General features: G+C 46.6%; 1 protein-coding gene across 2 annotated transcripts in view; it reads right to left on the bottom strand.

Annotated features, from left to right (window-relative positions):
• Positions 1 to 26,459, bottom strand: part of USP48 (ubiquitin specific peptidase 48) — a 782,973-nt gene that overhangs the window by 51,275 nt on the left and 705,239 nt on the right. For both annotated transcript variants that reach the window (XM_085608904.1, XM_085608905.1), the window contains exons 25-26: positions 21,100 to 21,148; positions 3,235 to 3,261 (exon numbers count right to left, since the gene is read on the bottom strand). In XM_085608904.1, coding sequence (XP_085465030.1) covers positions 3,235 to 3,261; positions 21,100 to 21,148 — 76 coding nt within the window. The remainder of the gene's footprint in view (positions 1 to 3,234; positions 3,262 to 21,099; positions 21,149 to 26,459) is intronic.

Here is a 26,459-nt window from a genome sequence, read left to right as displayed (position 1 = left end):
ATGTTACTTACTGCTCTCTGAAACGCTTCCCTGTGAGCCAACATTAAACACCCAATCTCCCACCACTACACCACCCCTTTCCTTATCTGACTCCTTCCTCATCTGACTCCTTCCTCTGCGCCTGTTTTTCTCTCAAAGATCTAAGTGAACCAAGAGGTTTCCATTGTATCCCTTCTGCGGAGTGAATTATAGTTTCCCTGCTCCGAGACTGCGGGGCAGTTTTTTAATAACAAGCGCACATGTATTTTTTTTCTACATTACACCAAAGGTTAGCTTAAAAAGTCGAAGGCATGGCATCATGGCTGATTTTTCGCAGCACATTTTCTGACATTGCTTTGATGTTTCTCAATAAAAATATAAAGATTCTGAATTATACATCCGATTTTTCTTCCTGTCTCTAGAGGAAAAACACTCATCTGCCCGTTCCTGGCTTTTTATTGTTGCCTTTTTATGTTTTATTTCAGCGCCGATTCTTAGCTCAGAGAGCACGTCCTCAGAATCAAGCAGTATAGGCGAAGCCACATATTAAATGTAAGACAATGCTCTCCACAGGTTCAATTTCATACCTGTCTAGCTGCCCCTATCAACTGCCCAAGTAATACCTTCAGGACTATCCCAACCACCCATCCATCGTCTATCCTTTCCTCCATTCATCCACCCACCCACCCACCCATCCATCCATCCACCCACCCACTCATTCACCTAATTATCCACTCATGCATCTTCTGCCCATTTACTAGCCAGTGCTCATTCTAAGCAAGTCTCTGCTTCTCTGTTTTACCTGTTCCTTCCCACACTCCTCTTCTCTGTTATACGTTGTCCTCCTTGTTCAAACCATGAACGTATAGTCAAAAAAATGAAAAGGGTGGCACAGATGATACCACACACTTCTTGACCCCGATTGATGACATCACGTGGTTAAAGCCTTGTCCCACCTTCAGCCACTCTAAACCCTCCTATTTTTTGCAGGGCAAGGACTACAACTGACTTCTCAAACAAGTTGCTACCTGTGAGCAGCTCTGAACTAAATTAGAAGCTTTTGCCTGTTGAATTAATGTATGCATACCAAAAATGAAAAGCGTGTATTCATAGGCAACAAACTGGGCCTCTCTGCATTCCTTTCCCAACCATTGCTGTTGGGATGAACAGGACAGGTCTCAGTCCCAATTCAGGCAAGCTGTGATTGGGAACTTGTTGGTTAATTTTATTCTTCTTCAGAATTGCTTGGGTATTGGCTCATATAAAGAATTTGTGGAAGCCAATATCCATTCGAAGAACAAAGAACTACCTTTAGTAAAGTTCATTTGGATGGATATGTGGCTGCACGCTGATTCATTGTCACCCTCCTATGTCCCACCCTGAGGATGGCTGTTCATTTATTTTCTAATACCTTTGCCCACCCTCTGTGTTCTTAACTTTTGAGTTGGTGAGGTAAGAATAGGGTTGAATATATTACTGGCTTCAGTGTACCTTTTTATATACTCCCAACATTGTTTCCAGTGACCATGTGACTGCAAATAACATTAAATGGCACTTTGTGCACCTTTGATTTACTGCTACATAAATCTCCAGATCCAGTCTGACGGCTGGCAAACAATACAACAAGCATTTGCAATGCTATAGGTCTCACATTTGCAAGAGTTTGAGCTATTGGCATTGTAATGACAATGCTTTTTATTTGTGTTTTGAACATTTGCAAGTGGTGCGTAAACACCCACTTTGTACTAAGAGTCCTTGCTTACGAGAAACAAAGCTGCCAGTAAAAAAGGCGCAGTTACCTCCAGCCTTGCTTCTCGTAAGCAAGCACTAGAAGTATAAAGTGCCAACAGGTTTTCAAAACACATAATTAAAAGGCATTGTCATTTACAATGCCAATAGCTCAAACTCTCGCAAATGCGAGACCTATTGCATTGCAAATGCTGGTCTCCTGTATCATGATCTGAGAAGGGGGCTGGGAGTGAGTGAGCGAGCGAGCGTGCGTGCGTGTGTGTGTGGTGGGGGTGCATGATTGCTTGCCAACTTCCCTGTACAACAGAAAGCTGTCGCCTTCCTGGAAGGAGTTGCCAGGGTACTCCCCTGATTAGTCAACAGTTGATAGTTCCTGCTATGGATTATGTGCTGGCCCTTGCATTCTACACACATGTTCCTTGAGAATGATTTTCCTGAATACAATAATTAGTTTGGGCTTAATTTGTGGAGTAGGAGTAGCACATTTCTCTTCTTGTATAGTGTTTCCCTCTTTAAAACATTCCCTCTCTTTGTCCATGAAAGTTTTCACCATCAAGGTAAAACTATAGTCGCACTGACATCTTAAGCAGAAAGAAATGTGACCATTCGGGACTAAAACAGGGTACCATCATTAACAATGCTCCAGCCTTTAATGATCTATTGCAGAGAAATGCATTTGAAATCTCTAACTATGGGTTGTGACACATTCACCAACGTTCCTATTTCTATTCCAAATGAAGGAAAAGTAGAGGTGAGTGGAAATGTGAGCTTAAGCATCACTGGATGACAGTCCCAGACTCCTAACATACAGCAGATTATCAATTGCACTGGACATCAAAGGTGCTTGTCCTGTGGATGGGGATTTGCTGGTTATTGAGCCATTTACAGCTCATGCAGAGAGTCCAGTCTTTGCAAAGGGTATAGGTAAAATTTCAGAGGTTTTCCGATTGCAAACTGCTTTTGAAGAGGGTGGCTTTATTAAGGAGGTAGATCTTGTCCCACAAAGTAATAGGACAAGAAATGAGATGAGTCGGTAATGGCAATGAAAAGCACCCCTACAGTCAGAAAACGTCTATAGAAGGTGTGCCATGCTGCACCATTTCCTGGTCTGTCTGCATTTTAAGGAGATCATGGCTGATAACACCATTCAGAACATGGGGGGTCATATGGCTGAATTTGGAGGAGGCCATGTCAGTAATGGCTGCACAGTAATGTGAGAGCAACTAGTGTGATACAGGTTTCAATACTAGGAGGGAAACAGTATTTTGCATTTCCAAGGGTGACGTGATATAAATCAGAATTCTTAAATAAATCAAAGAACAAATTCTACCACATTTACTTCACAGTTATCTGTTGCATCTTCATTGATATTGCAATAAAACATAGTAAGTTAATTGTGGTGTCCACATTAGTTACATTAGTAGACCCAACTATGAGAAAAGAAAGGTTAACAAAATATAGTACTGCCACTCCTCGAACAAAGCAAGACAAAGGAAAAAGACCCACCTTTAAATCCTTCTTCTGGCATACAAACTACAAAGCAAAACAAAAATGAAAGCATTAGTACCACAAGCTGCCCAACATATTATCAATATATGTTACTAGATAGACATTCAGGTAGAGCTGTGAATTCTTTATGTACAGGAGCAGAGTAAATGAACATTCAAATAGGCTTGATAACTGAAAGCATATTGAGTATATAGTGACAGAACTGTAATGCAGAATAAAGTTAACGTACACTTTCATTGATGAGGACCAGGCACTTGAACTGAAGCTGTAGTTCATTACTTAAAAACTGTGTATCATAGGCCGGAAACGCATAAACATAACAACAGTAAAAGATATATAATAGTGGAACAGGACTGAAAGTCACATTTCCTGTTTATTACCTGGTAAAAATATAAATATTTATTCCTTTATATGCATCTTTACTGAGTCCAAAGCAAGTTACTTACCTCCGGTAACCCATTTTCTGGTTTGATACTCTATCTAACCGTAGATTCCTCACCATGTGAATATTCCCCAGGTGTCAGTCTGGATGCAGAAAACTCAAAAGCGGTACTCCTGTGCACTGGTAGGTGGTGGTGTGCAGTTCCACGTCAACACTGTTCTGCTCCGGGAGTGATGAAGTGAGCCGCATGAAAGCACTACTGATTCACATTTACATAATTTTCTTTCTCAAGCTTGTCCGCACCCTCAGACAAAGAGTCCATCAACAATTTTGGTTAGATCAGCGTGCAGATCTCTAAAGTGGGACCTTTTTAGATAGGAAATAGTCCGTTCCACAGATCGGGGAGGTAAGAAGGGAGAGGGTGGGAGGGGGAGAGAAATCTTCACTTAGAGTATCCATCAGAAAGAGCGCTACCGAAGGTAAGTAACTTATTTTGTTGAATACTTCTAACTGCAGATTCCTCACCTTGTGAATCAACATCAAAGCAGTACAACCCCAGGTGGCGGATCTGTGGAATGACTCAGATCAAATAATCCTGCTAACCCAATATGGCAAAATGCCCACTATGACGGACCTGACTGTAAGACAATAGTGCTTCTTGAACATGTGCACTGATGCACATGTAGCAGACTGACAGAATCCCAGAGAGGCACTCCGCACGCCATCACAGAAGCAGCAGCCTTGGCCTGAGTGGACTAGGCCCTTGATCCTTCAGGTAGCATCTTCTTAGCTAAAGTGTAGCAGATTGTATGCAGAGAACCATCCACCTACAGGTGGTTCTTTTCTGAACTTCCTTGCCTTACTTTGCTTCAGAGAAGTCCATAAAGAGCGGTTTGTCCACCCGACAGTCTCTGGTGCGATCGATGTAGAAACGGTGGTCTCTCTTGGGATTCAAAAGATGGAGTATCTCCTCTTTCAAGGGGTAATGTGATAGACTGTTCGACATGAAAAGGTGTAACTACTTTCAGCAGGAATGCAGCTCGAGCCTGCAGCACCAGTTTGTCTGGAAAATTGGTTGTTTAAGGAGGCGGGCAGAAAGTGCCTGCAGCTCACTTATGTGACAAGCTAACATCCATAAAAAATATTGCTTTCAATGTCAAACGGCACAAAGGGTAACTGTGCATTGTATCAAATTGGGTGCACCTCTAAAAAAATGAGAACCAAATTAGAGTCCCTCTGTGGTATCACAAGGGGCATTGGCAAGAACATATGTTGTAAACCTTTAAGAAAACTCATCATAATAACAGGTGTTTTTGAACAAAGAAGGCTGACCTAGATGTCCCCCATTGTCAGCTCCGCGTAGGGTAAAGAGAGGAGTCTGCCGCTGACGCAATCATTATCACATAGCCACCACTGCAGATCCTTTGCAGTCTCCTTCAAAACCTGGATGGAATCCAAGCCCCTGTGCCCAGTGGGATTTCAGATCCCTCAGCAAAGCCTGTATGTTGAATCTAGTATTCTCGATCTGCAGATTGCAGGAGGCCAATATTCCCAGGAGCATCAGTGTCATCCTCACTGAAATCCAGGGCAGAGGATGAAACATCAGGATCACTGCCTGAATGTCCTGGACTCTCCATTCTGGCAGAAATGTGTGAAATTGTACCATATCCAGGATAGCTCAGATAGACTGGAACATGTGCAAAGGAGTCATGTGGCACGGAGGGCGAACCAGTCAGTGGAATTCTGACTGGAGGCCTTTGAGGATCTTTGAGATCCAAAGGCACACTAGAGGGAGCTAGAAGAATAAATAAAACAGGCAGCATGGTCTCCCTAAAGGTATCAACTTGATGCAACGTCCCCTACAGGCACAGAAAGTCAAGAGTGCATTGGGAACAGACTCGGAATTTACTTCTCAGGAGTTTAGTAAGCGAGACCAGATGGTATGCTGCCACTCTTACACCTTCTGTAGAGATCGAGAACAGTGGGAAGAGAAGAATTTCTGTTTGGATTTCTTGTGCTTCTTCCTTGACTTCGATGCCGATTACAGCTTGGAATTCTTGTGTCGCTTTTTTGACTTTGACAAAGATCTGCTGGGAACAACTTTGGGAGTGGGAACAGGACCTTGCCTTCGACTTTGTCAAGGTGTGGAGTCTTGCAGTCTTTTGCGATGTAGAGCTTCAGTTCATGATCCCATATGGCTTTCTGTTTCATCTGCATTCAAACATCACAGGCCTGGAGGTGTGTTCTGATCTGATGTACCAGTGGCATACCTGGTGGGGATCTGTGAAATACTAAAGAGATGGGGCAGTGGACCTTAAAAACATGCTGCACCCTCACCGCTATATCCCCAAATCTTATCTTAAGAGATGTGTCATAAAATCTGCACTCCCTGTAGGCACCCTCTGCCCAAAGGGTGCTACCCTACCATAGGGTGACAGTTCTTTCAAACAATACAGCCAGAGGTGCACCACATTCAAAATGTATTCAATGATTGTAAGATCATTCTTTCTCCAAAAACATTGATCTAAACAAGGTTTCATAAATCCATAAGTGCTCTTCATTCAATGATTCTTCTTAAATATACTTCAAAAGCCAGGCAATGCGTTTCTTCCAACAACAGTGGACTTCTTCAGGGAATAAATATGGTAAAAGAGATGTATGTTATATAATCAAATTCCATACAAGTCATGTGAGCCTGCCCGATATTATAAATGGAATAGTACCCATAGTAGAGAATCCAATGATAAAAGAACCGGGAGTCATAAATTAGATGACATCCCGCCACAGCAGCAATGATATGTATGTAGATCCCGTATTCCAATGTGCATTACACAAGAGACTTGTCAGCCCGACAATGAACACTGCGTTTGGTGCCGTGAGGGCTAAACGGAGTATGCCTCCCGATCTCAAGCACACGGATTGGTGGGGATCAGACCTCCTGAAGGCACGGGAAGACAGGAACTGATGTCTGTACGCACAGATGGCGCTTATATTCGGCTCTGTTCAATTCTGGAGTGGACCGACGTCTACATTGAGCCACACAACGCCACGTACTGGCACACAGAAGTACTTCTTTTGAGTTTTCTAGATCCAGTCTGACTACTGTGGAATATTCAAAATGTAAGGAATCTGCTTTTATAAGTATCTATCAGAAACATTAACTATATAATAGAGCTGTCAGGTTGCAAAGCAGATTGCCCCAGGGCCAAGTTAGCACTATATATAAGCTGCAAAAAGAAATAAAATGCAGTCTTTTCATCTACCCCACTTGGCTTCTCCCTACTGATAAAAATGCTAATTGGATAAACCTGCACAACAAGACAAAGTTCACTGGTGAGTGCATATACCTAATACACCATTCCAGTTTTATCACTTCCTGGGATAAGTCACCTTATATTGGTACATCTGTTTTACATTAGGTTTCCTATTTAGCTCAACAACGCTCCTCTTCTGATGGATTTCATTTTTGAGTATTGCAGATTCCTCAAGGTTACTTTCCCACACCAATAACCGTGGTGCATCAGTACCCATCCACAGCAGGTCAATTCTACGTATAGCAAGCACAAGCATGGGTTCTACAAACCTTCATCTTAGCAACCCCTTTTTAAATTAGTAATACATAGCCAGACATAATTTTTTATATTACAAACTAACTACAGGTTTTTAACTACATTAAGAGCGCTACATATCACTTCCTAGTATACAACGATTGTCAGGCAATACCATATCTTATGAAAAGAAGTGTCTCGTTTCTTCACCCAGAAAGGACATTCACCAAAATGTGAGTCGGCAAATTTGAGTTAGCATTCCTTAAAAACTTACTTGTGAGTTCACAAATGTTTCACTGTTTATCTGAAGTTGCATACTCCCAATGTCAGCCTCCCATTTTACTTTGATCACTGTGAGACAAATGCACATCACATCCTGAAGAGATCTGAAAATGGAAGGAAAGTCTGGCTATTTGCTTCAAATAAGGCACCTGCTCATCCCCTGGCTTTGCAGTTGCTGCAGATTGTGCCTCTCTCCTCTGCTGCTACCGTGGTGGGCTTTGCCACAGTCGTCTCCAACTTCCTGATGTAGGATTTCCCAGCACTCCACTCAGTCATCTTAGAGATTGTTGGTCTGCTCGCTGCCAATGGGGAATCTGTGGTAACGAACACCTGTCTCTGAGACTGGGACTGTGAGGGTGGTACAGACTCACTGTTTTTGCTCACAGCCAGGAATTAAGAGCCTGGAACTTGCACAAGTATGCAGATCATAGGTATCTGTATATCTACAGCAGCACATGCTACGAACTTAATGTTCATAGACGAACAAGTACATTCTGTTTTGGAATGCTTTTTCTGGTGGATACCCTTCTCTAACTGCAGATTCCTCACCTTAAGGATATTCCAGAGCATCAGAATGGATCTTAATGCTACTAGGTGTCAGTAGGTGGCACCTTGTGGCTCTGTGGTGACTGCTCGACCACAGAGGTGACGGAGCTGGCCGGCACCATCCTTGCACATAGATGTCAGATTCTTAATCTTTTTACTTCTGCTCCCCCAGACGCGGATCAATAGAAAGAATTGCAGGTGACAGCGTGCCAAAAGTCAACTTGTAACCTCATAATGATGTCCAGTAGTCCACTCCACTTAATTTGGAGGTGGGAAGGCAGTGAGGAATCTAGGGTTAGAACAGAATATCCAGGAAAGAGTTTTTCCAAAAGTAAGTAAGGAATATGCTACTTACCAGTATGCATCTGTTCTTGGCATGTAGAGCTGCAGAGTCACACACTGAGGATAAGATCGCCATCTGGTGTTGGGCTCGGATGATTGCAGGTTGTTGTTGTCTTCGGAGAAGCCTTTGGTCACGAGGTTGGTGACTCCTCCCCTGGACAACAGTGCGCATGGGCATCCACTCCATCGGCAGATTGTTTTTCGCCATGTTGGGAAAAGATGGAGTATATAGAAAAGAAAGAAAGGATGTCCATGTGTAATGTCTAAGTAAGACGGATGCTGGAACAGATACAGGTCCCGGGGAGGCGGGCGGGCGTGTGTGACTCTGCAGCTCTACATGCCAAGAACAGATGCATACTGGTAAGTAGCATATTCCGTTCGAGGCATATGAGCTGCAGATCACACACTGAGGATAGATTATATAGCAGTGCTCCCCTTAGCGGTGGTCGCCTGTATCCGTTGCAGCAGTTTGAAATAAAGTTTTTAGGACAGCCTGGCCCACGGAGGCCTGTTGTTTGGCCTGCACGTCAACACAATAGTGTTTAGTGAAGGTATGCGTGGTAGACCATGTGGCTGCCTTGCAAATGTCTTCTAAGGGAATATTGCCTAAGAAGGCCATAGAAGCCCCTATTTTACGCGTGGAGTGCGCCCTAGGGGGAACTGTGAGTGTACGTTTAGCCTTGAGGTAGCATATTTGGATGCATTTAACTATCCACCTGGCTATTCCTGATTTGGAGATCGGGTTGCCTTTGTGTGGTGGCGCGAAAGCAACAAAGAGTTGTTTTGTCTTTCGAAAAGGTTTTGTTCTGTCGATGTAATAAAGCAAGGCTCTTTTAACATCTAAGGTATGTAGGGCCCTTTCAGCTACCGAGTCTGGATTTGGGAAAAAGACCGGTAGTTCTACTGATTGGTTAAGGTGGAAAGGGGAAATCACTTTTGGAAGAAATTTAGGGTTTGTCCTAAGAACCACTTTGTTACGGTGTAGTTGTAAGAAAGGTTCTTCAAGTGTAAGGGCTTGTATTTCACTTACTCTGCGCAGGGAAGTGATTGCGATAAGGAAGGCTACCTTCCATGTTAGGAATTGCAATTCACATTTGTGCATAGGTTCAAATGGGGGGCCCATGAGTCTTGTTAGAACCACATTGAGATTCCACACTGGGGCAGGTGGCAATCTTGGGGGAAGAATCCTTTTGAGTCCTTCCATAAACGCTTTGATGGCTGGTACCTTAAAAAGGGACAGGTGTTGCCTATTTTGCAAGTAGGCTGCCAAGGCTGCTAGGTGTAATCGTATAGAGGAATACGCTAGATTGCATCTTTGCAAGTGTAGTAAATAGCAAATGATGTTTTGGATGGAAGCATCCAATGGATGTATGTCATTATTAGCGCAGTAGATGGCAAATCGTTTCCATTTAGCGGCATAACACGCTCTAGTAGTAGGTCGTCTGGCTTCCTTTATGATATTCATACAGTCTGGAGGGAGATTGAGGTAACCGAACTCTAGGACCTCAGGAGCCAGATCGCTAGGTTCAGTGTTTGAGGATCTGGGTGTCTGATTTCTCCATGGTTCTGGGTTAATAGATCCGGGGAGAGGCGTAGCTTTTGATGTGGAACTAAAGATAGTTCCAGAAGTGTGGTGAACCACGGTTGACGTGCCCAAGTGGGAGCCACTAGTATTAGTGTTAGTGACTGTTGTTTCAGTTTGCGTACCACAAATGGAACTAGTGGGAGAGGCGGAAAGGCGTACGCAAATCTGCCTGACCAGTTCATCCATAGGGCATTGCCCTTCGACTGTGGGTGTGGAAACCTGGCGGCGAAGGTTGGGCATTTTGTGTTTTCGGCGGTGGCGAACAGGTCTATGTCTGGTTGTCCCCACTTTTGGAAGAAGGGGAGTAGAACTTTGGGGTGTAGTTCCCATTCGTGGATCTGTTGTGTGTGGCGACTTAGGAGGTCGGCCACTTGATTGTGGATCCCTGGGAGATGTTCTGCTAACAGGTAGATGTTTTGGGGAATTGCCCATCTCCAGATTTGCTGTGCCAGTTGGGACAGTTGGAGAGAGTGTGTCCCTCCCTGTTTCTGTATATAATACATTGTCGTCATGTTGTCTGTGCGTATGAGGACAGTTTTGTTCTTTAGGTGAATTTGAAAGGATTTTAGTGCTAGGAACACTGCTAAGAGTTCCAGGTGGTTGATGTGGAGCAGTTTTTGTTGGCTGGTCCATCTGCCCTGAGTGGTATGGTGGAGGAGGTGGGCTCCCCACCCCGTGAGAGATGCGTCTGTAGTTAGCACAACTTGTGGAAGAGGCTCTAAGAACGGTCTCCCTTTGGACAGGTTGATGGTGTTCCACCATTTCAGTGATCGAAGTGAGCGACTGTCCACCAACACCAGATCGGTAAGTTGTCCGTGAGCTTGGTTCCACTGTTGTGCTAAGCATTCTTGTAAGGGACGCATTTGAAGTCGTGCGTGTGGGACTATGGAGATGCACGACGCCATCATGCCTAGGAGCTGCATGAACACTCTTGCTGGAAGAGATGGATGAGTTTGAAATTGAGAGATGAGATTTTGTATACTGGCTATCCTGGCTGTGTTGGGATAGGCAATGGCTTTGGATGTATCTATGGTTGCTCCTAGATACTGATGTAAGTGGGAAGGTTGTAGGTGGGATTTGGGGTAGTTGATAGTGAATCCCAAATCGTGGAGAGTTTGAATCGTGCGATGAGTGTGGAGAACGCATTTTTGGTATGTATTGGCTTTTATGAGCCAATCGTCCAGATAGGGGAAGACATGGATCTGTTGTCTTCTGAGATGCGCTGCCACGACTGCTAGGCACTTGGTGAACACTCTGGGTGCTGTTGTTACTCCGAATGGGAGAACTGTAAATTGATAGTGTTGCCCATCTACCACAAATCGTAGATATTTTCTGTGAGCGGGATGCATAGGGATGTGAAAGTATGCGTCCTTGAGGTCCAATGTGGCGAGGAAGTCTCCCTGTTGTAAAAGTGGGAGGACTTGTTGGAGAGTGGTCATGTGAAAATGATCCGAATGTATATACTGGTTTAGTAGTCTGAGATCCAGTATGGGCCTTAGTGTTTTGTCCTTTTTGGGAATGAGGAAGTATAGAGAATATACCCCTTTTCCCTGATGTTGAAGGGGAACTGGTTCTATCGCATGTTTTTGTAACAGGGATTGAACTTCTTGTTTGAGGAGAGAGAGATGATGCGAGGACATTGGACGTTGTTTGGGCGGTATGTTTGGGGGGGATTGTATGAGTTCGAGGCAGTAGCCAGACTGGATAATTTGTCTTACCCACCTGTCTGTGGTGATGGAAGTCCAGACAGGCAGGAATTGTTGGAGTCGTCCCCCGACCGGAGTGGAATGGTCTGGGGGGAGTGGTGGCAAGTCACTGTTTGGTGGCTGGTGAGGTGCGGGTGTTGTTGTTATTGCCCCGTCCTCGACCTTTGTTATTGTTTCCCCTATAACCTCCCCGGAAGTAACCTCTGTTAGGGGATGTTTGTCCAGAATTTTTAAAGGTGGACGTGGTCTCAGTTGATGTGTTTTTGGAGCCTCCTCTATAAAAGGAGCGACGAAAGGAACCCCGGTTCTGGTGAGACTGCAGTGCTCCCATAGACTTGGCAGTTTCATTATCCTTTTTCATTTTTTCTAATGCAGTATCCACTGCAGGGCCAAATAGCTGCTCTTGGTTGAAAGGTTGAGCTAGAATTGCGGTTTGAACCTCCGGTTTAAAACCGGAAATACGGAGCCAGGCATGTCGTCTGAGTAAGACGCCAGTATTGACCGCTCTAGAAGCAGTGTCTGCTGCATCTAAGGCGCATTTAATGGAGGCATTAGATATTAATTTGCCTTCTTGGATGAGGTCAGAGGCCTGGGACTTAAAAGGTTCAGGCAGATGCTGCATAAGGTCCTCAAGTTGGTCATAATGCGCTCTATCATACCTGGCTAACAGGGCCTGGGTATTCGCAATACGCCAATGGTTAGCCGCCTGCGCGGCGACCCGTTTGCCCGAGGCTTCTAAAAGCTTAGACTCCTTGTCTGGGGGAGGCGTTTCTCCAGTTGTCTGAGAGTTAGCGCGCTTCCTGGCATTTGATACGACTAGGGAGTCTAAAGGGAGCTGGGCCTTAATGTATGCAGGGTCTTGCGGGGCTGGTCGGTACTTTTTTTCGATGCGTGGGTTGAGCACCCTAGCTCGAACAGGGTCCTTAAAGACTTCAGTAGCATGCTTTATAACCCCTTTGATCATGGGCAGTATGTGGACAGTCTTTTGTGACTGCTCAAAGGTATCAAGGAGGAAGTCCTCTTCAATGGCGTCTGTGTGCATTGTAACGCCGTGGAATGTTGCTGCCCTATTTATAAGTTGGCCGTACCCTAGGTGGTCATCAGGAGGGGAGGGCTTGGAAGGGTAGGTAGTGGGGTCAGGCATGTCAGGTATAGGATAAGACCAGTCATCCATGGGTGCTGGGTCTGGGAACGTAAAAGGGTCGTTTGGGTCAGCAGGATCATCAAATAAATCAGGGTCCGCCCCTCCCCCTAAGTCATCATTATCATCCTGTGGAGGAGGTGAATGATAGGGAGATGGTAAAGGTAAAGGTAAAGGTAAAGGAGAAGCAGGAGGAGGAGGGGGGGACGGGTTAGGAGGTAAAACAGGAGAGGAAGGACGAAGTGGTGAAGTAGCACAGTCCTTTTTCCGTATGGGAGCTGGGGGAGGTGTAGTGTCCAGCTTCCGCTTTTTATATGGGATGGCAGTCACATGTCCCGTTTTAGGATTGATGTAGATCCGCTTCTGAGTAGGATCTGGTCGAAAAAGATCATCTGGCTCCGAAGGTGGTGTCTGTGACGTCCGCTTCGGGTCTTTATGAGCTTGTTTCGGCGGGGACGCAGTTTTCGGCTCCGATGATTTTTTCGGGTCCGATGGATTTTTCGGTGTCGACTGATTTTTCGGTGCCGACTGATTTTTCGGTGCCGACTGATTTTTCGGTGCCGACTGATTTTTCGGTGCCGACTGATTTTTCGGTGCCGACTGATTTTTCGGTGCCGACTGATTTTTCGGTGCCGACTGATTTTTCGGTGCCGACTGAGGTTTCGGTGCCGATTGAGGTTTCGGTGCCGAATGAGTTTTCGGTGCCGATGGACTTTCAGGCATCGATGTTGAAGAACGTTTCGGTGCCGGTGGAGACTTCGGTGCCGAGGAACGTTTCTGTGCCGAAGGAGATTTCGGTCTTGGAGCCTGTTTCGGTGCCAACAATGGGTGTTTGGGTGCCGAGGGTGTTAAAGGCACAATTAGGTGAGGTTTGCTCGAGCCCGAGCCACCCACAGGCTTAGATGTCTTCGGAGCCGGGCCCGAGGGCGGGGCTTCTGAAGAGGATTTCCGGTCGCGACTGGGCCCAACTGGCGGAGTCTTGACCACTGCTTTTTTGGATGGGGCAGGGGCAGGGGGGGTGGTACTCACACGCTGCCCTGGAGTGATGAGGTCATCGGAATCGTCGGCTTCGGACACGATCTCGAGATCTTCGGTGTCGTCTTCGGGAACATCTTGAGCAAAGATGTCCTCCGGTTCTGGAGCTGGTTTGGCCATAATATGGCGTCGAGCTCTTCGGTCCCGGAGGGTCTTCTTCGAACGGAAAGCGGAACAAGCTGGACAGGTGGACTCGTTGTGTTCCGGCGACAGGCAGAGGTTGCAAACCTCGTGGTGGTCACTGTGGGGGAACTTCGCTCCACACTGGGGGCATTTTTTGAAGGGTGTCCTGTCCATCAGCCGCTTCCGGAACCGGTCCGAGTTGATGTCGACGTCGATGGAATACAGATCAAAGAGTTAAATCGATTGCTGGAAGTTTTCTGCTGGAGCGGAAAAAAAGTTCATCCGAACCCAATGGCGGAAAAAAACAATCTGCCGATGGAGTGGATGCCCATGCGCACTGTTGTCCAGGGGAGGAGTCACCAACCTCGTGACCAAAGGCTTCTCCGAAGACAACAACAACCTGCAATCATCCGAGCCCAACACCAGATGGCGATCTTATCCTCAGTGTGTGATCTGCAGCTCATATGCCTCGAACATAGTTTTTCTGATGGGCACTTTGAATTGTAGATTCCTCAACTCAGAACAGATACCATAGCAGTACATTTCAAAGATGAAAGTCTTGGCCCTCCTGTCCGATATGGCTGTCAAGGCAGTAGGCGTTTCGTGAAGGTTTGCACTGATGCCCAAGTCCAAGCCTGGCAGATGTCCGGGAACTTGCATCCTCCTAGTCAATTAAGTCATAGTGGCCGTGGCCCAGGGGGAATGAGTCCTCAGGCTTTCAGGGAGTTGCTACTTGACCAGTGCATTGCAGATTTTAATGCAGAGTACTATTCATCTTGGCCAGGTTTTTGATTGCACTGCCTTCCCTTTCTTTGCTCCAGCAAAAAATCCTACAAAGAGCTGGTCATCCACATGAAGGTCTCTTGTGCGATCAGTGTAAAAGCTTAATGCCCTTTTAGGGTTCAGCTGATGGTGCCCTTACTCCTCCTTAGAAGGAGGAGCGTAAGACATTGTCAGAGTAATCGATTGGACAATGTGGAAAGGCTCAACAAGTTCGGAGAAGAAGACTGCTCGGGCCACAGAATTAACTTGCTTGGAAAGATGGGGGTGAAGAGTGCCTCCAGTTCATGAACAAGTCACGCAATGTGCTGCACCCACTTTAGATGGACTCAAGGGTAACACGAACTACAGCAGTCAGGAGAGCAAAACTGTTGCAGCTCAATCTCCACAAATGGAGGTCAGGGCTGCAGAGACTAGGGTGCAACACTTGTTTGCTGAAGAGAGAGGGGCCCTCTCTAAGTGGTAGCTGGATCAGTGAGCAAAAACTCTTGATGAGGGCTCTGGATCCATACTCTCCTAGCTCAGTCAGGGCTGTTAAGCTTATTGAGCCTGGTCTGTGCCGACTTTCCTCAGAACCTGAGGCAAGAGACCACAAGCGGAATGACTGTTCAGGAAGGAACTTCAGTGCGCAGTAGAGGTATTATTGCACATTGGTGTTGGTGAACAGATCTAACCAGTGCATTCCCCACCATTAGTCGACAATGCCCCTTCCGACCTTGAAGTGGAGATGACAGCTATGATGTGCCAGTCAATATCTGGTTTGGCTTGCAGAGATTCTACTACATGGTTGGCTACCAGAAGGTTCTGCTGGTCCAGCCACTTCCATAGGCGTAGGGTCTCCTGGCACAGGACACCACTCTGCCTTGCTCGGTGCAGTCCTACAGGGCAGTCATGTTGTCCGTAAGGACCTGCAATACCCTCTCCTTGATGGAGGGCATTTTGTGGCCAGGTGGATCGTCTGAATTTCCAAAAAGGTTAAAGTGGTGCTAGCCCTCTGAGGTCCGACATCTCAGATCTCCACCTCTCCCAGATGACTGCCCGACCCAACAGTGACTCAACTGTTACAACTGTGAAGTGTGTATTGGTAAGGTAAAGCCACTTGCCCAGGTCAGGGTGTTATAGGTCTGCCACCACAGAAGATCCTGTGCCATCTACTGCAAGATCTGGATGGAGTAGTAGAGGCAGTCCTGTTGCTGGGCCCACTGTAACCAAAGCCCACACATGCCATCTGGCATTCTGGTTGAGGATAGGAATCCACCAAGCCTCAGAGGTGTCCTCCCTGAGAACCACAAACATTGGGATCATATCTTAAATGTCTTGGACATCTGGGGCAGTGGTAAGGCCTTGACAGCCCTAGTAAAGGGAATCCTCTGCACAAGGGACTTAGGCTTATTTTGGGAAAGACCCTAAAGATGTCAGGAGTTTTATGTCGGCCAGAGGTGGTCTACAATTGACAGCGTCAGACTTGCTTTGAGCAGTCATTCGTTGTCACAAGTGTCCCTGACCTCTGAAACTGGACAGCAACTACCGCCATCAATTTTGTCAACAGCAGAAGGGCCAAGGTTTGACCTATGGAGAGCACAGCAAATTGGAAGAGTTCTAAACCCACCAATCAGACTGCAATGGGTCAGAAAGGTATTCAGGGTAAAGAGGCACAGAACAGACCTGAGGCCTCTGTCCTTTTGTTTGAGAAAGCAGTGCAAATGGCATCATTCTCCTGTCTCCGAAGCCGAGACATGCACAATAGCATCCTTGGCCAGCAGAAAGTTGACTTCTTCAAGATTGTGGAATGGTCCAATGACCATCGCTCTGATGTGGGTGGAAAATAGGCAGGGATTGTGGGTTGAGGGAACAAAGGAGGGCACAGCCCCTTTAATGATTTCCAAGACTCATCTGTTTGACTTGATGGCTCTCCAGCCGCCGAGAAAATGTTGCATCCTATGTCCTACTGAGCATGGGCCTGCGAGGGAAAGCTAAAGAGGCTTGGCAGTCGATGCTACAGGAAAAGGAGAAGATAGTTGTCCCTGCGGGTGCGAATAGCCTGGGCCACAGCCATGACACCTGCCACATAATGACAGGACCTGCAGCTGCTGCAGAGGTTAGGAAGGCTAGCATAGTTTGTAGGCTAGCCCTGTGGAATAACCCTTCCTATACTATTGGTGAAACTGTCGGGTGGAAAAAAAGAGTCCAAAGGATTGTGCCACAGCCTGACTGTCTTAAATCATTCGAGTGCCAAATATGTCTTCTCTAAAACCATCAATGCGCATGTCCACGCCTGGATATATTCCCAGAAAATCCAGTTGAGTGCATGCAGGCATGCCTTCTAAGCACAACACTGGTGGCAAAAGCTCTGCCCACATAATCAGTGGAGTCCAAATCAGCAGACAAGGCCTACTTTACCTCTTCATAGCCATCATGTTTCATTTTGAACCAGCGAGGCTCTGAGGTCTTCTGGGATGTCCTGCAAGATTTTGCTGGCCATGTCCCATAAAGAATGAGTATGCCTGCCTAGAAGGTACATCACATTCAAAGTATTTAAGGAAAAACTAGTAAAAGAGAACAATTTCTTTCAGCAGGCATCGATATGTTTCAATCCTCTGTGGGGAGGATTAGTTGGAAAGGCATGAGCAATGTAACAAGTGGCCAAAAGGGTACCTTTATAGCCTCTTTGAAGGATATTAATGACTCCGAAGTCGCCCATCTTTTTTGCAGGATGTCAATTAATACATTTGCCTTGGTTTCAAAAGTAGGTTACTGTAAATCAAGCACCTCTGCTGCTCTTCGGCACAACTACTGCGAAAGAGGCACTTTCTTTCATTGGCACTGGTGGCCCAGGTAGCGAGTCTAGCACAGCATTGGGGATGTATCAGAATCACTGGCATTTTGTACGTCCAGGTATAGCCCATCTTGAGTATAGTGATGGAGAAGCAGGTAGTCTGCCTCATCTTTATTATCTGTGTCCCAGGGAACATTTTGCATACCTTGAGCCACATGACAGTCCGATCTAAATAAGGCCTCCAATTATAGTACTGGCATTTAGGCAGACGTGGAGGATTGAAGTCCAGCTGCAAACTAATTGAGCCTTTGTGATCTCACAGCACGACAGAGAACTGGAGCAAGCCTACGACAGATCGGGAGTCAGATACTGTGTCAAGATCGGAGCATGTGCCAGCAGGGAAGATACTGGCATGGACCGTAGGGGAAGCATGAATGGGTGTTGGGCAGGCCCAGATTTCAAGGCCAGAGTTAGCTCAGAGGGAGAACCGTCGGTGGGAATCCAAATGGAGACCCTTGAGGCTTTGTGCTCTTTGAAGACACACAAGAAAGAGCCAGAAGTATCTGTAAATGCTGCAGTATGACTTCTTTGAAGTTTGTAATTTGCTGTGGGATTGATGATAACCAGTGAAATACAGGGCAGACTGGGACCAACTGCAGGACTGGATCAGATTAAGAAGGCACTTGTGGGGCATGACCCTCTGATTGATGCCTTTGTGCCTTCAGACCGGATTTTAAAGTGCCAGGATGGAGTTGAGTCCTGCTTGGTCTTGTGCTTACGGCACACCTTCAACTTACTGGAACACTTTGCATATGAACAGGACTTCCAGCAAGACAAATTCTTTGAATGAGGTTGCAAATGGCCCGCGACTTAGAGCAAGATCAATGTTTTGACCACGACCCCATATGTTCGGCAATTCACCATTTCGCCTCCTGTTACCTGATTGCTGTTGCATGCCTGAGGGTGAATCTAATGCTCGGCTCTGCCATTACTGAGTCAGAATGGAGTAACCATGGAGCCGCATGGCACCCTGTATTGCCATGATGGAGTATTTGCTGAGGAAATTGTTCTGATCAAATGTGGTGCCTGGAGATATTCTTATGGCGAAGAACCGACAGTTAGATGTATCTATCAGAAATGAGTCAAGAAGGCAAAATAAGGTGCTAAGTGAAATTGGTAAGGCTAATGGCTGCCAACAACTAACAAGTATGACCTGGATGTATCCCTTATCGGATAAGGATAATAAAATGGGAGTTGATAAGGAGTTCTGCGTTTGTTTCTGAATTTCATTGAGAAGGGTAATGTACTACTTGAATGTTGTGCCGTCTGGGGTCAAATCGCAAAAGTTAAAGTTAACTATGGTAACACTACTTGTAATCATGGCTTGCAAAACAATCAGTATTAAAAAAGGCTTGGTTTAACACAAATTTGAGGGAATTAAAAAGGAATTTGAATAGACACTCAAAAGTTTAGAAGCTTACATGTTAATCTCTCACTGTTAGAAAAGCCTAAGGATTTAAGGAAAAAATACAAATCATAGGTAGGAGAAACTAGGAGGGAAGAATCTACATGGGTCAGCAATGACTAAAAGTAAATGAAAAATGAAGATTTGATTTTTCACATTTTCTGTGCCAGTTTAAAAATAATTAGAATTTTCAATAAATAACCAATATGAGCAATTCAATTACTTAGCACTGCTGGGCCACCCACACCTAACTGCTGTATGTGGACATTTCACGGAATTTAGGGATCCCCTATGTCCTAAACCCAGTTAAAGCAGCATTTGAAAGTAGCATGATTTGTAATATCATTCGAAATCTGATGGTGCGCCCACTCCCAAAGGACTGCCAAATAACCTTTTTACAAGGATAACTTTAAATTATGGTTGTGGAATCCAGCCAGCACCCAATATTTAACAAAGGTGATCTTACAAGTGACAAGTTATAGAAGGATTTCACTTTTAGATGTGTAGTCTATGCATCTCTCTCTCGAAATGAACTTGACACTTGGGCCAAATCAAACAACCTTATTCCAAACACCCTAATAGGCTTTAGAGCAGACATCATCACTTTGGGTATTTTGGAAGTGTCAAAGTTGATCTAGGAGTCGGCTGAGGTAAAAAAGTGCGTTTGTTTATTCCATGGAATAGCATATGCCTTTTGATGGAGTGGACCCGCAATATTTTGGTCTAAACTGTCAAATGGGGAACTCCTAATATGTCATATAGTCTATGTTTTGGAATAAGTGGGTCCAAGTTAAATTGGCCCACAGCAGCCACATTTCTAATGAGATTATGACAAACTGAGACCTGAAACAGCAGTATGTGTTGGCTTCCGTGCTTTTCACCATGCCTAGATCAGGTAAGAACCACTCTCAGACCGCAGTATGATGATGGCACTAATATTCTATGTGATACAGTATCAGGCCTACAGAGATCTCTCATGGCACTAAGCAACTATAATATTGCCAATAAACTAGCAGTGTGACAAAATCAGCACTTTTTGGAGTTTAGCAAAAAATTATGCTAGGTCGTGAGTGGTAAAGTTCCGATTGAGAGACATGGAAAATATCATTTGGGAGTGTGGATGGAGCAATAAAAACAGTGAAGGCTGTCAGGCTAACTTTTGGCTTTTCAAGTCAAAGCCAAATCAGGTTTGAGTTGATTTGAATTTAATTTGCAGCACCATCACTTAAGTTGATGTCACAATTATAATGTTTGCACCACGCCAGTGAAACTACTTTAGTAACAGCTATCTGGTAAGTGCTATCAGAGTGATAAACTTCATTCTGTCCATAAACAGCCTCTCTAGCCACGCCACTGAGCACTACACATTATGGACAAAACAAATTAGGTCTTAAGCAAATATTCTAGAGGGCTAAAACTGGAGCACCATCAGAACTTCTTAAAGCTGATGTCCCTTAGGGAAGAGGGACGGGTGTCAACAGCAATGCAATATTGTCAAATGTAGGATTCAAAACTTAAAATTAATGTCAGTGAACTGAGCTAGTTTACAGATATGTTCTAGAAGGCAAGGGCTGAATGCTCAGAGGGATGTGCAGGTGCCTAACAATGAAACTCACTTTCTAGCTTAACTGACGGAGTAAGACTCTCATAACTTGGAAACATAATAGCCATACCTAGGAGCATGTTGGGGAAGGGGAACTGACACAGGCATGGACAATTCTTATAAAATATTGCTGACTATTGCTAAGTCAGCATTCACAAATGAGTGAGAAGGCTTCAGAAGCAAGCAAACCGTCCATGTTTGGAACTGCCCATCAAATTCAGTAGAAAAAGTCAGTATTGCAGACAAAAATCTAGTCGCATCTTAGTAACAACAAACGTGAAGTTGGCAGACCAGTAAGAGCTACATTTATAAGCACTTACAAATTTAAGTTAAAAAAAAAAAACTATTTTAGTAAGTGACTTGCTATACTAGAATACCAAAGGAACAGTTGACCACGCTTTTTACAATGATGAGCTTGGATATTTATCCCTCCGTGACCAGGAAAGTATAACCGGAATTATTATACAAACCACCATAATAGTAACTAGTGCCATACGTTGACAAAAAAAGACACGTTAATGCATTTAAGTGAATTACATTTTTCTTACCTTGTAAAACATCGTCCATTGCTGCATAATCTCCCATTGGCTCGTCAGCCTAGGTAGGAAAAAAATATTTATCTAAAATTTGCAAACCTTCAAGTTTTTCGTTTAAATACCAGGCTGCACGTGGGGTATCCATTAGAATGCCAATCATGTGGCTACCATCTCAACATTGCACATATGCTGGGAAGTCACAGCACAGCAAGGTTGTCTATCTTCTGCTATTAATTGCCACTAACAGCCACTGGAAAAACGTACGAGTTACTTACCTTCGGTAACGATGTATCTGTTAGAGACGTTGTCTAGCCGCAGATTCCTTAACTTAGAATATCCCCAGGCGTCAGACTGGATCCGGAAAAACATTTTGCAGCAGCACCTCTGCGCGCCGGAGGACGGCGCAACACGACCCCGCCCTGACGTTGTCCACGTACGTGACGTCAGTGAGGTCATATATGTCCCTCCCGGCGTGCTGACGTCAGTTTTCTTCGGAGAAGCTTTTCCGCGACACAACGCGGAGCCACCAACAAAAAAACTGTGAAAGTATGGGAACAGTGTGCGATGGATGAAAATCCGTGAATAAATAAGGAGGATAGTGCAAGACACCATCGTAAAAGACAGAATTAGACACTGCCTAATATAAGTGAAAAAGCTGTGAGAAAGAACCTCACAAATTAAGCAAAGACCCTTCTCAAGTGCAACAAGGGAAGAATTTCTCAACAGACAGAAAAGACTGCTATTACCATGCAGACCTGTGCCGCCCAGCAAGAAAGGAGCACAGAGAGAACAACAGTCCACCTCAGGAAGGTAGGAAAAGTCTGGCACTACCCCTATAGTAATGGAGGTCTGAAACAGAGGTGAACAGATCCCCAAAAAGACTACTGTAGAGGAGACCAGAACCCTGAGCCAATAGAGAAGGCGGAAAGGCAGCAGGAGAAAATAAGAAATGAAGAGGGAGATCTCCTGGTGAAGGTCAATCAAAAAGGCGCCATTTTACAGATAAGAAACCCCTGAGAGGGAGACAACTGTATTATGGTAATAGAAACCCCTGAGAGGGAGTCAGTTGTATTATGGCAAATCTCGCAACAATGTGAGCACCCATGAGAGAAAAACCCAATGCCAACTGTAAAAAGAGGGGCCAACGGAGAACCCCACTTGGCAAGGTCCTCGCAGAACGGGGAGGCTGGGTGGGCATTAAGGAATCTGCGGCTAGACAACGTCTCTACCAGATACATCGTTACCGAAGGTAAATAACTTGTACATCTGATAGAGACATCTAGCCGCAGATTCCTTAACTTAGAATAGATACCACTGCCATACCCCAAAGTGGAGGTGGGTCTGCGACAGGACAACAGAAAACGCCAAGCATGTGAGCTGGCAACAGAGTGACGGACAATGGGGAAGGCTGTGGCAGAACAGCCAGACAGCAACCCAAATAGCTCGAAAGAGCAAAAGATAACGGGATGCAAGACATCCCAAAAATGCCATGATGGTGCTACACCATACCTGTATAAGCATGAGAGGTAGAAACGGCATACGCCATATACCAGAACAACAGAAAGAGAGAGGAAGAAGGACCACTCTCAGCGTAATGGCGCACTATGTAAACACCGACCAAAGGTTGAGAAGAAACATGAAGAGATGCAACCAGAGCCTACCAGGGTAGCCTTGGAAGGAAGGCCGGAGAGGCTACAGCCATGAACCAAAGGTCAAGAGATAGAAATTAGCAATGTTCTTAAGATTGTAGGCGGAGACAAGAAACACGTCAAGTGCATACCCAGTCCCAAAAGGGGGAACAGGGGCGAACAGTAAAAATCTTAAGCCCGCAGATGCAGGCCACCACAGAAACATGTGCAGAGCAAACAGCTACAGAGACCATAAGGTGGCGTTGCTAAAAGAAGCATAACGCTACTTGACCAGGCCGCGCTAATACCAAGGTGAGAACCAACACATGAAAACAGATATGCAGGGTGGAGACCTAGGACGACTGACTGTAGAAGAGCCGTCCCGCATGCCCAGCTGATACAATATAGCACAGCCGAAGGAAGGTGCCACAGATGCACTAAAGCATAGAAACGGAAGAATAATCGCAGAATGTCAGAGCACACCCTCCGACTGGAAGGAGAGTAACTCTTGTCCAGAATAGAGAATCGTTCAGTAACTGAACACAAAGAAGGGAGCAGAGTAAAACTGAAGAACCACCCCAGCAAGTGGAACACACAAAGGGCCTTATTGGTAATGCCGCATGCATCACCGGAAAAGTCCCTGAAACATGGAGACTTCGGACTAGACCTTGCAGCCTCGAGGAGAGTTGAAGAGTAGGAGGAAGAGTACCCATGGAACTGGTATATATACCTAATTACAGATATATATAGCAAAAACAGGTAAACTAGGCACGACTATGCAACATCGTTGTAGAGGAACACACCTGGTACCGTAATGGCAGACAGAAGCTGCCGTTAAAGTGTGATGAACACCCCGAAAACTCCGATGGAGGAGAATGAAACAAGATGACCAATGACGTAAAGATGACGCCAAGGCACCACATTGAGCACCGTACAACAGCAGAGAAGAGCACCAGAGAACGCCTAGAGGCCAAAGAAACTCGTAGGCCCAGTTGACATAACAGAGCTATATAATAGCAAACGAGTACCCCACACAGAGTATGTACGCCCCTAACAACGGTGAACATGTTCATAAGGGCAAGCCACAATCAGAGGAACAATCTGTGGAACACTGCCACAGCAGGTTAACGCCAACTTAAAACGCATAATGCATCCAAAGGATGAGAAATGAAAGAGTAATCACCTCCAACCATGCAAAAGGAAGACCTGAGGCTTACTATCAGCCTAGAACACATAACACATCAAAAGGATGCTAAATTAAAAGGTACCACCCCAGGAAAAACGCCTGAGAAACACAGGCCTAAGGGGGGGTAGGAGGTGCAAAAGCCTGCAAGGAGGCGCTGAACAGCAGAGTCGGCGTGCGCATCAAACAATAAAACTCCATCAAAGGGTAAATCAACAAGACTCTCCCGTATATTTTCCGGGAAGACACTATTCCGTAACCAAGCAAGGCGCCGCAGGGCGACTGAACCAGCCATAGCCCGGCCTAAGGAATCAGCAGTATCCAAAGCGGAGCGGATCGTAAACTCAGCAAGGTCACGGCCATCCCGGAGAAGATGAAGCAGGTCAACACGAGTGCCTTCCGTGCTGGTGGAGAGCAAAGACTCTGCAAAGTCCCACAGGGTAGAGGTAGCCCGAGCCAGGACACACACTGTATTTATTGACCGTAGCGCAGCACTAGTGGAGGCAAAGACTCCCGGGAAGGAGGTAGCAATAGCCGAGGCAAGGAAGGGAAGGCAGTTTGCAAAACAAACCCCTGCGTGTCGGGATGCACTAATAAGCAGACCGGATCATGCGGAGCAGGACAGTGGCGGTGCAAGACCGATCGAGTCACTGGGTCACCAGAAGATGGCCGAACCCAGGTGCCCAAAAGGGCATCATAAAGAGAAGCTTCAAAGGGCATAAGCGGCTCCACATTCCCTGACACACGGTGAAGGACATCAAGTAAAGGGTCCACAGACAAGGGTGCCGAAGGGGGCTGCATGTTCAAAATCAGAGTGGCCAAAGAGACCACTCTGAGAAAAGCTGCACCAGCCTCAGTAGCCCTCCGAGGAGGGGATCGTAGATGATCAGCAGGTGAGGGCTGTAAGCTTACCCTCCTAAGACAGTGAGGGTGCAACCAATGCCCAACTGAAGGGAGCCCCATGGACGATTGGGGGTCCTGATGAGGCGTGGAGCCTGTCGGGTGCGGGTGCTCTTGAGGAGGTGGAGACCCTGCCGGATCCACATACCCTAAGGAAGGCACAGTCATAAATACATCCGGCGTCGTCGGGCGTGAGGGCGATGCTAAACTTTCTCCAGACGCCTCCGGAGAAGAGTCAACAACCGGGCATCTCTGCGTCGCCAAAACCACTTTAGTAGGCGCCGACCGAGCTTTGTCCGGCGCCGACTCGACTCCATCCGGCGTCAAGTCGACTCCGTCCAGCGCCGAGTACACAATAAGCTCCCCTTCCGAAGAAGGAGAAGGCGCTGGAGCCGGGGATGCAAACCTCCGGTGCCGCAACGGCGCCGACTCAGCCTCAACCCGGACTGGCTTCGACTCCGAGGGAAGAAGCGGAGGCAGACCCGGGGAGGCGACAAGTTCACCTTCCAAAGAAGGAGAATGCGCCGGAGCCGGGGGGGGCAACCCTCCGGCACCGGCGCCGCCTCAGCCTCAACCACAACAGGCTCCGACTCTGGAGAAAGAAGCGGAGGCAGAGCCAGGGAGGTGAGTCTCTGGCACCGGAACAGCGCCGTCTCGGGCTCCGGACAGGCGGCCGCCTACCCAGAAGGCCGAAGTGTGCACAAAGCGAGGCAGTGAGCACCAGCAACCACCTGCGATGCCACAGGGAGCCCCACGGGACTATGCGGTGCGGCAGGGGTACAATGGGCCGTAGAGGGGGACCCAGCCGGGCCGCGCCCTGACGATACCACATCTCTGACATCCCTAGAGGGCAAAGGCTCATTTGATGCCGGTGGTGAACCCACCGGCGAATCCGTCGGGGACCCCACACGTAGCGGAGGCCCCGAGGAGGCCCCAGGGATGGGAGAGGACCTAAGGGAGGCCTGCAAAACCGTGGCATAAGCCTCCATTTGGACCCGAGTCGCCCCTGCACCCGGATAGGGTGGATAGAGGGCGGGTGACTGACGAGGGCGCACGTCCGGAATATTCCGGGAACCAGTGCCCCTGACAACAGATGAAAAGGAGGTCAAGGACCTCGGCGACCTGCGCAGCAACTTACCAAGAAGTGGTGAACGACGGCCTCGGGCCACAGAGGGCGATCGACGGCGAAACTGCTTTGAAGAGGTCGTGGGACAAGACGACTCCGACCGGGACAGTCGTGCCGAAAGAAGCTTCATCCGGCGCTCCCGCCGGAACTTCGGCTTAAGGTGTTGGCAGACTTCGCAGTCCGTGGAGTTGTGGTGCTCGCCCAGACAAAACATACAAATAAGATGCGGGTCTGTCGCGGACATTTGCTATGATCAGGAAGTACAGGATTTAAGAACCGAGGAACCGCACACTCCCGATCCGCGTTGCACGTGGAAAAGAAGGAAACTGACGTTAGCACGCCGGGAGGGACTTCTATGACCTCGCTGACGTCACATACGTGGACGACGTCAGGGCGGGGTCATGTGGCGCCGTCCCCCGGCACGCAGAGGTGCTGCTGCAAAAAGTTTTTCCGGATCCAGTCTGACGCCTGGGGATATTCTAAGTTAAGGAATCTGCGGCTAGATGTCTTCATCAGATACCCCTTCTACTGTGGT

Source organism: Triturus cristatus, chromosome 1_2, assembly GCF_964204655.1.
Source record: "Triturus cristatus chromosome 1_2, aTriCri1.1, whole genome shotgun sequence".
In the NCBI taxonomy this organism is placed as follows: domain Eukaryota; kingdom Metazoa; phylum Chordata; class Amphibia; order Caudata; family Salamandridae; genus Triturus; species Triturus cristatus.
Note: the sequence above shows the minus strand (reverse complement) of the source record. Positions and strands in the feature narration are given on the sequence as shown.